Source organism: Sus scrofa, unplaced genomic scaffold, assembly GCF_000003025.6.
Source record: "Sus scrofa isolate TJ Tabasco breed Duroc unplaced genomic scaffold, Sscrofa11.1 Contig47, whole genome shotgun sequence".
Classification (NCBI taxonomy): domain Eukaryota; kingdom Metazoa; phylum Chordata; class Mammalia; order Artiodactyla; family Suidae; genus Sus; species Sus scrofa.
The window spans coordinates 94,898-106,413 of record NW_018085219.1 but is presented as its reverse complement, the minus strand read 5'-3'; the positions used below and the strand labels follow the sequence as shown (position 1 = coordinate 106,413).

Genomic DNA, 11,516 nt, shown 5'->3' with positions numbered 1-11,516 from the left:
CCAATGTGATGCTGATGCTGCTGGTTGGGTAACTATGCTTTGGGTACCACAGGGTAACAGTGTTGCAGCAAAAGTGAGATGAGACTAACAGAACATCGTATTTATAGAGGTTTTAAATCTTGTGTATTACCCTTCTTAATCTAAGAATATGCGTTTTGTCAAAGACAGTCTCCGTAAAACCTTTAGTTGCAAACCCTACCAGGTGATACCCCACAGTCTCTGTCCAGATTCTAGAAGAAAAAAATGGCAAAGTGTGTGCAGGGATTTATCCACCTTGTCTACGACTGCGTGTGGGTTGGGGGCAATGTAACTCTCAGTAAACACTTATGCCATGAAAGAGAAAATGAGAGGCTATTTTGATTGAGATATCCAGGAAATTCCGTCTAGCAAAGATCTGACTTATTCTATGCAGTAGTTATTTCACTTAATGGACAGGCTGCTTTGAAATGATATTGACGAGGTGTATTTTGCTAAGAAGACTGAATCTGTCTAGGTTCGCAGTTGGCAAAAAGCACGTGTATATATATATATATATATATAGAGAGAGAGAGAGAGTAGATTTTCTGGTTCTGAACCAGTTACCATGAAGAAGGGAAGCCACTGGCTGATGCCCCTGGAGTTATTTTCGGTTCATATGGTCCTAGCATCTAGAAACCTTTAATCCTATCAGTCATATGACTATGAATCTACCATCATCAACATACAGAACAGAGCAGTTCACCGATAAAGGAAAATCCAGCCATTTCCTTGCTCCTTCGCACACATTTTCTGATAATGACAGCAATGCAAATGGAAATATGAACGAATAGCTATGCCAGCTTAATGCTTTACCTATGTGAGTGAAGTGAGGAGTAATGATGATTTGGGCATATACTTTGTAGAAGGATAATTTCCTTCTTTCTTTTCCTCCTTTAGCAGGAGACAAAGGAGAAAATAATTTATGGAAATAAAGATGTAGGAGAGAAGAAGGGGAACAATTCGGCATGAGCGCCAACTGCATACAACCGCAAAAGCAGTCCTCTCGCTCTCAGGCTCTCCCGTTACAATGATATTGTCTTCAGACGGATCTGGATGAAGCTTCTACTATGTCAGGGGTTGAGAGAAGTGAGAGTTGCTTCTTCAATATGGCATCTGCATCTGTGCAGAAACTCTTCTTAAATGTATCTTAACAACAACTACAAAAACAAACATGCTTGAGGAGTGCCCACCGTGTCTCAGTGGAAAGGAATCCGACTAGGAGCCATGAGGTTGCAGGTTCGATCCCTGGCCTCGCTCAGTGGGTTAAGGATATGGCATTGCCGTGAGCTGTGGTGTACGTCGCAGAATCGGCCGGATCCTGCTTTGCTGTGACTGTGGCAAAGGCCGGCAGTTGTAGCTCTGACTTGACGCCCTAGCCTGGGAACCTCCATAGGCCACGCGTGTGGCCCTCAAAGCAAAAACTCCACAACACAACCCACTTTAGAGACCGTTGTGATTTTCCCACGAATCCTGATGATAAATTCCCAGGAAAACGCTACCACAGAACAATGTCATCATGTTCTCCTCAGGGAGGGGTCTGCCCGCCCCTCCAGGCATGCCCACTCTGTCCTGGAACTGCCCAGGGCAGCGGAGTGTTCAGCAGGAAGACCTCGAGTGCCGACCCGAGGAGGGACTCCCAGCACGTGTGTGTCCCCGGGCCCTCCGCACACCCTCTACGTGCCCAGTTGAAGTTAACCCCTCGAGTAAGAGGAACACAACGACTTCTACACCAGAGGGGCCTGTGCAAGTGTGCAATCAGCATAGCACATGTGCATATGTGCTTCCTGTGAAGAAAGTGACATAACGAAAACATATTTCCCTAAAGGCTCTCAGCACAACCAACGGCAAGACACGCACACCTTCTCTGGGAAGGGCCCTTTCAGGGTCATTCGATGCCATAACCACTTATATACTAGGAGGCCATGCAAATGGGTTCCTCCCTCAGCAGATAAAACCAGCCCTGCCATCACCCTGCAGCTCTGGCAAGGAGCCCAGCCCCAGGATCCCGTTCTGTGATCCGGAAAGAACACAGACCACCCGCCATGGAGTTTCGGCTGAACTGGGTGGTCTTGTTTGCTCTCTTACAAGGTAAATCCTGGGGGAGGAAAAAAGAGGATGTGAGGGCACCTCAGTGTGCGTGTGACAGTTTTCTGACCAGGATGTCTTTGTGTTTGCAGGTGTCCAGGGTGAGGAGAAGCTGGTGGAGTCTGGAGGAGGCCTGGTGCAGCCTGGGGGGTCTCTGAGACTCTCCTGTGTCGGCTCTGGATTCGACTTCAGTAGTTATGGCGTAGGCTGGGTCCGCCAGGCTCCAGGGAAGGGGCTGGAGTCGCTGGCATCTATTGGTAGTGGTAGTTATATTGGTAGCACCTACTACGCAGACTCTGTGAAGGGCCGATTCACCATCTCCAGCGACGACTCACAGAACACGGTGTATCTGCAAATGAACAGCCTGAGAACCGAAGACACGGCCCGCTATTACTGTGCAAGAGGCACAGTGAGGGGAAGGCAATGTGAGCCCAGACACAAACCTCCCTGCAGGGACACAGGGTCTGGGCTGCAGGGGGCGCTCAGGACCCACAATCACTATGTGTGTGTTTCCTGCCCAGGAGCAGGTGCAGAGGGAGTTGGAAGGCTGGTTTCCTGCCAGGGTCTGGGTTGCCTCTCCATGTAGCATCTCCCTGGGGATCCTCTTTGGACACATGATTCTGTGCTTACACTACAGGCTCTGCAACACAAAGGCCCTTTGAGACAGGAAGAAAAAATTTCGTGTCATGCACAATAGACATGGAGTAAGTTATAATTTCAATTCCTGATTGTTCTCGTCCAAATATTGAAAAAAATCGAGCAGGTTCAGACATACCACACTGGCTTTAAGCAGAGGGAATCATAGACCTGCATCCTCCTTTGGAATCTCAGTCCTTGCTTGCTGTTAGGTTGGCAGACACTGCCAGGGTCGTGGCTCCTTGCTTTCCTGTAATTCTGATGCATGCAGAGCCTAAAAGCAGGGTATCACACCAGGACCCTCACGGGCCCCCAGGAATGATGGCAGGTAGAGGGAACGTGGGTGGAGTGTCCTTTCTGGGCTCTTGCTTCCAGGTCCAATACACTCTCCATCGACGGATGTGCTGCCTGCATCCTGTTCTGCTCTGTGGGTGACATGGTGACAAATAGGCACCATGAAATTTATATCAATCAACAGGTAGATAATTGGTAGGGAACGTTTACACTCAGGCAGATGATAACATGTGGATTTTCTGCAAGTGCTCTAAACCAATGGGCAGGATCCCCCCTTCACCACACAGTCCGAGGTGAGCACTAGGCAGCAAGAGATACACCCCTGCTCTCTCATTCCAGGAAGCCATCACTGCAACCTCACTAGCCATTGCCAACTCTCTCCAGGAATTCCTGTGAGGGGTGGGGAGCAGGTCCAGTTTTGAAAGCTCAGGCCTGGGAGTTCCCGTCGTGGCACAGTGATTAACAAATCTGACTAGCAACCATGAGGTTGCGGGTTCGATCCCTGGCCTTCCTCATTGTGTTAAGGGTCCGGAGTTGCTGTGCGCTGTGGTATAGGTCACAGACGTGGCTCCCATCCTGCGTTGCTCTGGCTCTGGTGGAGGCCGGCGGCTACAGCTCTGATTAGACCTCTAGCCTGGGAAACCCCATATGCCACAAGAATGGCCCACGAAATGGCAAAGAGACAAAAAAGGGAAAAAAAGAAGGGAGAGAAACCACAGGCCCTGTTAGTAAAGTATAGACTTGGGAACTACATCCAATCTCTTGGGATAAATTATGAAGAAGAGAATATGGCAAAAGAATGTACATATAAGCATATCTGGATTGCTCTACACAGAAGAAGTTGGCACAACACTGTAAATCAACTATGCTTTAATGTAAAACAAACCATAAAGACAAGCAAAACAGCAAGAGATCTCTGTTCCCTGATGTAGCCTCCACCGCTCTGCTGCATTCCACGTGCAGGCTACAGGGCTTAGCTCTACCTCCTTCAAAGTCAGGTACACCTAGACCTACGCCACATGTCTGTGTGCAGAGAGAAAAACAACATAACACGTGAGCCTCCCATATATGTGTCTCCATGGCGCGTTGATTCCTCTGAGTTAAAGTTACTTAAAGAGCATCCAACGCAGAGCGTCCTTCTGACCCCTCTGTGTCCCTGAAGGAAGAATCAAACCTCCCCTGGGCAGGTGCACCTGCTGCATCTGGAGGGTCAACAGATTCGGGAATTCCGGCCTAGAGGCCTCTGTCAGCAAACCAATTCCTTTTTTTAGTAGAAATAATTACTTTAGTTTAGTTCCATTTAGTTTTTATTTCCCAATGCATTATTTTTTCCTCTGTCATACAGCATGGTGACCCAGCTACGCATACATGGATACATTCTTTTTTTCTCACATTCTCTTGCTCCATCTTGTGACTAGACACAGTGTCCAATGTGACACAGCAGGATCTCATTGCTACTCCATTCCAAAGGCAATAGTCTGCATCTATTAACCCCAAGCTCTCAAACCCTCACACTCCCTCTTGGCAAACGCAAGTCTCTTCTCCAAGTCCATGATTTTCTTTTCTGTGGAGCGGATCGTTCATTCTGTCTGCTAGATTCCAGATATAAGCGACATCATATGGTACTGGTCTTTCTCTGTCTCACTTACTTCACTCAGGATGAGGGTCTCCAATTCCATCCATGCGGCTGCAAATGGCATGGTTCTGTTCTTTTTTATGGCTGAGTCGTATTCCATTGTGGGTATATACCACATCTTCCTGATCCAATTGTCTGTTGATGGACATTTGGGTTGCTTCCACGTCTTGGCCGTTGTGAATAGTGCTGCAATGAACATGTGGGTGTGTGTGTCTTTTTCAAGGAAAGTTTTGTCCGGATATATGCCCAAGAGTGGGATTGCGGGGTCATATGGAAGTTCTATGTATAGTTTTCTAAGGTATCGCCACACTGTTCTCCAGAGTGGTTGTACCAGCTTACGTTCCCACCAACAGTGCAGGAGGGTTCCCTTTTCTCCACACCCCCTCCAGCACTTGTTATGTGTGGACGTGTTAACGATGGCCTTTCTGGCTGGTGTGAGGTAGTATCTCAGGGTAATTCTGATTTGCATTTCGCTAATAATCAGGGATGGTCAGCATTGTTTCATGAGCTTGTTGGCCATCTGTGTATCTTCCTTGGAGAAATGTCTATTCAGATCTTTTGCCCATTTTTCCATTGGGTTGCTGGCTTTTTGGCTGTTGAGCTGCATAAGCTGTGTGTATATTTTAGAGACTAAGCCCTTGTCAGTTGCATCATTTGAAAATACTTTCTCCCATTCTGTAAGCTCTCTCTTGGTTTTTCTTTTTCCTTTTCTTTGCTGAGCAAAAGCTTGTCAGTTTGACGAGGTCCCATCGCTTTATTTTTGCTCTTATTTCTGTTGCTTTGGGAGACTGACCTGAGAAAACATTGGTAAGGTTGATGTCAGAGAATGTTCTGCCTATGTTCCCTTCCAGGACTTTGATGGTGTCTTGTCTCACACTGACGTCTCTCAGCCACGTTGAGTTTATATCTGTGCATGGTGTGCGGGGGTGTTCTGCTTTCCATGCAGCTGCCCAGGTTTCCCAGCACTTCTTGCTGAAAAGACAGTCTTTTCCCATTTTTCTGTCCTTGCCTCCTTTGGCAAAGATTAAGTGACCATAGGTGTCGGGGCTTGTTTCCGGATTCTCTCTTCTGATCCCGTGGTCTGTCTGTCGGTTTTGGTACCAGTACCACACGGTCCTGAGGACTGAGGCTTTGTGATATTGCCTGAGGTCTGGGAGAGTGATGCCTCCTGCTTGGTTTGTGTTCCTCAGGATTGCGTTGGCAATTCTGGGTCTTTGGTGGCTCCATAGAAATGTTTGGATAGTTTGTTGCACTTCTGTGAAAAATGTCATGGGTAATTAGATAGGGATTGTGTTGAACCTGCAGATCGCTTTGGGAGGTATGGCCATTTTCACAGCATTAATTTTTCCAACCCAGGAGCATGGAGTATCTTTCCCTTTCTTTCCGTCTTCTTTCCTTTCTTGATGAAAGTTTTATAGCTCTCGGCATACAGGTCCTCTGCCCCCTTGGTCAGGTGTATTCCCAGGTGTTTGCATTTTGGGGGTGCAATTGTAAAAGGTATTGTGCCTTCGCATTCCTTCTCTAAAGTTTCATTGTGCGTAGACAGAAATGTGACTGATTTCTGAATGTGAATCTTGCATCCTGCTACTTTGCTGAATTTGGTGATCAGTTCTAGTAATTTTTTGGCTGAGGCCTTAGGGTTTTCCATCCATATACACATATGCATGTCATCTGCATGCAGTGGCGGTTTCATCTCTCCTCCTCCTCCTATGTGGACGCCTTTTATTTCGTTTGCTTGTCTGATTGCTGTGGCAGGACCGCCAGGGCTGTGTTGAGTGACAAGAACATCCCTGTCTTGTTCCAGATTTTAGCTGGAAGGCTTTCAGCTTTGCTCCATTGAGTGTTGTACTGGCTGTGGGTTGTCAAAAAGGGCTTCAATTATGGAAGGAATATTCCCTCTATACCCACTTTGGTGAGAGCTTTCATCATGAATGGATGTTGGACTTTGTCTAATGCCCTTTCTGCATCTATTGAGGTGATCATGTGGTTTGGCACTTCTCTTAATGTGGGTAGAACATAGGTTGATTTGCGTATGTTGAAGATCCTCGCAAACTTGATATGAGGCCCATTTGGCCATGGAGTCTGCTTTTGTCTTATGTATTGTTGGGTTTGTTTGGCTAAACTTTGTTGAGAATATTTGTCGGGAGTGATTTCATTGCATATGCACTTCCATTTCTGGTGATAGTTCTGGTCAAAGTATGTATTTCTCCTTAAGTCAGTTTGGCTGGGCTGTAAGTTCCTAGAAACTTGTCCATTTCGTCTCGGATGTCAAATTTATGGGCCTGTCATTGTTCATGGTGTTCTCGTGGGATTTTTGGTGTTTCTGCAGCATCCATTAAGATTTTTCCTTTCTCACCTGACCTCTTTGCTGTACAGTGGGAAAATTTTTAAAAAAATTATTAAAAAGAAAAAAAAGAGCAGGAGTTCCCATCATGGTGCAGTGGTTAACAAATCTGACTAGGAACTCTGAGTTTGTGGGTTCGGTCTCTGCCCTTGCTCAGTGGGTTAACGATCCGGCGTTGCCATGAGCTCTGGTGTAGGTGGCAGACGCGGCTGGGATCCTGCGTTGCTGTGGCTCTTGCGTAGGCTAGTCACTACAGCTCTGATTAGACCCCTAGCCTGGGAACCTCCATATGCTGCCGGAGCGGCCCAAGAAATAGCAAAAAGACCAAAAAAAAAAAAGAGCAAATTAAAAAAAAAAGAGATATTTCCTTTCTCATTTCTTGTTTTGTGTATATGGTTTCTCTCTCAGATCTTGTTGAGAATTCTGTCCTGATGCTTGGCAATTTGATTTGCCCTTTCAAAGTACCATCTCCTGGTCTGATTCTGTTTCTTCTTTTAACATAATTTATTATAGTTGCTATAAAATATTCTATTAATTTCAGTTGTACAGCACGTGACCAGGTTATATATATATATATATGAGAATCCGTTTTCGTCTATTTTTTTAAGTGCTATTTCATAGATTTCTTCTCAGCTCCATATGATGACCATCCTTCTGCTAACGTTCCAGGGATTTTTTTTTCCTTTTCCCTAATTCCCTTAGGTGATAGCTTAGGCTGCATAGCCATCAACATCGTGTAATGACACCTTTGGGGGCATCCCATAGATTTGGAATGGCTGTGTTTTCACTGTCATTTTCCTTGATGTGCTTTGATTTTCCTTTTGATATCCTGATTGAACACTGGATTATTAGAAGCATGTATTTAACTTTCCAGGCACACAGATTTTATCCATTTCTCCAGGAATGATTTCTTTGCTTCAGTATAGGTACTTGGGTACATGCAACCACTATGGAGAACAGTAGGGAGGTTACTTAAAAATGAAGCACAGAACTGCCGAATACTCCAGAGGACCCATGCCAGAGCATCTGTATAAAGGAAACCCATAAATCCAAAATAGACACTAGAGATATATGAGAAACTCCCATGAACCCTAACGATACATCCCAAGGTAAATAGGACGGGGGAACAATACCATCGTGTGCTTTAGATGGAAGGGGATCTGCCCCCCTGCAGGTGTGTCCACTCTGTCCTGCAGTTGCTTCAGGGGACAGGTGGGTCCAGCAGGAGGAGCACAAGTGCAGGCACGAGGAGGGACTCCCAGCACGTGTGTGTCCTTGAGACGCCACAGAACGCTACGCCCCTGGGTGAGTTTCTTTCCTGAATGTGGGGAAAACAATGACTTCAATGTCAGCGCTTTCTGTGCCACGGTAGAAATCAGAATGGCCCACGAGTGACAGGTGTCTACCGTGACGAAACTGATGCAATGAAGAGACATCTTCGTAGAGGCCATCCAACCGACCAGCATCAGGACCCTCATGCCTGCCTTGGGCACCTGCCACTTTGAGGCCATGCGATGCCATAACCGCTTATATACTAGGAGGCCATGCAAATAGGTTCCTCCCTCAGCAGATAAAACCAGCCCTGCCATCACCCTGCAGCTCTGGCAAGGAGCCCAGCCCCAGGATCCCGTTCTGTGATCCGGAAAGAACACAGACCACCCGCCATGGAGTTTCGGCTGAACTGGGTGGTCTTGTTTGCTCTTTTACAAGGTAAATCCTGGGGGAGGAAAAAAGAGGATTGGAGGGCACCTCAGTGTGCGTGTGACAGTTTTCTGACCAGGATGTCTTTGTGTTTGCAGGTGTCCAGGGTGAGGTGAAGCTGGTGGAGTCTGGAGGAGGCCTGGTGCAGCCTGGGGGGTCTCTGAGACTCTCCTGTGTCGGCTCTGGATTCACCTTCAGTAGTACCTACATTAACTGGGTCCGCCAGGCTCCAGGGAAGGGGCTGGAGTGGCTGGCAGCTATTAGTACTAGTGGTGGTAGCACCTACTACGCAGACTCTGTGAAGGGCCGATTCACCATCTCCAGAGACGACTCCCAGAACACGGCCTATCTGCAAATGAACAGCCTGAGAACCGAAGACACGGCCCGCTATTACTGTGCAACAGGCACAGTGAAGGGAAAGCAGTCTGAGCCCAGACACAAACCTCCCTGCAGGGACACAGGGTCTGGGCTGCAGGGGGCGCTCAGGACCCACAATCACTATGTGTGTGTTTCCTGCCCAGGAGCAGGTGCAGAGGGAGTTGGAAGGCTGGTTTCCTGCCAGGGTCTGGGGCTGTCTTTTCATGTAGCATCTCCCTGGGGATCCTCTTTGGACACATGATTCTGTGCTTACACTACAGGCTCTGCAACACAAAGGCCCTCTGAGACAGGAAGAAAAAATTTAGTCTCATGCACAGTAGACAGAGAGTAATTTACGATTTCAATTCCTGATTGTTCTCGTCCAAATATTGAAAAAATCGAGCAGGTTCAGACATACCACACTGGCTTTAAGCAGAGGGAATCATAGACTTGCTTCCTCCTTTAGAATCTCAGTCCTTGCTTGTTGTTAGGTTGGCAGACACTGCCGGGGTCATGGCTCCTTGCTTTCCTGTAATTCTGATGCATGCAGAGCCTAAAAGCAGGGTATCACACCAGGACCCTCACGGGCCCCCAGGAATGATGGCAGGTAGAGGGAACGTGGGTGGAGTGTCCTTTCTCGGCTCTTGCTTCCAGGTCCAATACACTCTCCTTCGACGGAGGTGAAGCCTGCATCCTGTTCTCCTCTGTAGGTGACATGGTGACAAATAGGAACCATGAAAATTATCTCAATCAACACGTAGATAATTGGTCGGGAACGTTTACACTCAGGCAGATGATAACATGTGGATTTTCTGCAAGTGCTGTAAACCAATGGGCACGATCCCGCCTTCACCACACAGTCCGAGGTGAGCACTAGGCAGCAAGAGATACACCCCTGCTCTCTCATTCCAGGAAGCCGTCACTGCAACCTCACTAGCCATTGCCAACTCTCTCCAGGAATTCCTGTGAGGGGTGGGGAGCAGGTCCTGTTTTGGAAGCACAGGCCCTGTTACAAAGTATAGACTTGGGAACTACATCCAATCTCTTGGGAAAAAATATGAGGAAGATAATATGAGAAAAAAGAATGTACATAAAAGTCCAAGGATCACTTTACAGAAATAAAAAAGGCACAACACTGTAAATCAACTCTGCTTTAGAGTAAAATAAACAAAAAAGACAAGCCTAACAGCAAGAGTTCTCTGTTCCCTGATGTAGGCTCATGCCTCTTCTGCATTCCATGTGCAGGCTTTAGAGCGTAGCTCTACCTCCTTCAAAGGCAGGTACACCTAGACCTACCCCACATGTGTATGTGCAGATAGAAAAACAACATAAAACATGAGCCTCCCATATATGTGTTCCATTGCAGTTTGATTATTCTGAGTTAAAGTGAATGAGAGAAAACCAAAGCAGAGAGGAACCATCTGACCTCCTCTGTGTCCCTGAAGGAAGAATCAGACCTCCCCTGGGAAGGTGCACCTGCTCCATCTGGAGGGTCAGCAGATTCGGGAATTCGGGCCTAGAGGCCTCTGTAAGCAACACCGATTCCTTCCGCCGTACTGCCCCCACCCACGCTCTGCTCAGGGTCTTCCCTCACTGGGCACTCAAAGGATGCATGTCTTCTTTTCTTTAGTTTTATGGTATCGTTGATTGTCCATGTTCTCTCAATGCTGCTCTGCACCAAACTGGCATTATATGTATACATTCCTTTTTCGGATTCTCATATGCTCTTCAATCGTGTTTTCACACACTGGCTGCATGTGCTTCCCTGTGCAGCACATCAGGACCTCACGGCTCATTCATCTCAAGGTCACTGTTTACACCCACTAACCCCAAACTTCCAGTCCGTCCCACGCCCTCCCTCCCGCCTTGCCAACCACAGGGCTGCTCTCCGCGTGCGTGAGCCTGTTTCTCCTCCCTACATGGTCTCATCTGTGAATGTATCAGACTCCACAAATGAGAGGTATATGGTGTGTGTCGTTCTCTCTGTGACTCACGTCCCTTAGCAGGAGACCCTCCAGGTGCATCAGTGCTGCAGCAACTGGCATTCACTGGTCTTTCTGAACCCGGAGTACATCATACATACTTTCGTTCTTAGTAGATCTTACATACTAAGAGGTCAACAGAAAGGGGGCACACCTCTGCTGAGGAAAACAAGCCTGCCCTGATCCCACAGCCCTGGCAGAGGAGCCCCTGCCCCAGCAGGCCCAGCTGCTCCCACTGTGTGATCAGGCCTGAACACAGACCCCCCACCATGGAGTCTGGGCTCAGCTGGGCGGTTTGGCGGATGGACCACACGGAAATTTCTGGAGATCAGGAGATGCTGAAATGTGAGCGGCCATCGGTGGGTGTGCGAGAGGTTCCTGACCAGGCTGCCTTTGTGTTTACAGGGCCCCAGCGTGAGGTGCAGCTGGTGGAGTCTGGGGGAGGCCTGGGGGGTCTCTGGGA

At 47.7% G+C, this 11,516-nt stretch overlaps 2 gene segments (V, D, J or C); both read left to right on the top strand.

Annotated features, from left to right (window-relative positions):
• Positions 1-1,945: 1,945 nt before the first annotated feature.
• Positions 1,946-7,753, top strand: LOC110258820. The segment is given in 3 exon segments: positions 1,946-2,106; positions 2,196-2,630; positions 7,716-7,753. Coding segments are annotated over 3 exon segments (519 nt in total).
• An 816-nt stretch (positions 7,754-8,569) lies between these two features.
• LOC110258831 lies at positions 8,570-9,348 on the top strand. The segment is given in 2 exon segments: positions 8,570-8,723; positions 8,813-9,348. Coding segments are annotated over 2 exon segments (567 nt in total).
• The last annotated feature ends 2,168 nt before the right edge of the window (positions 9,349-11,516 follow it).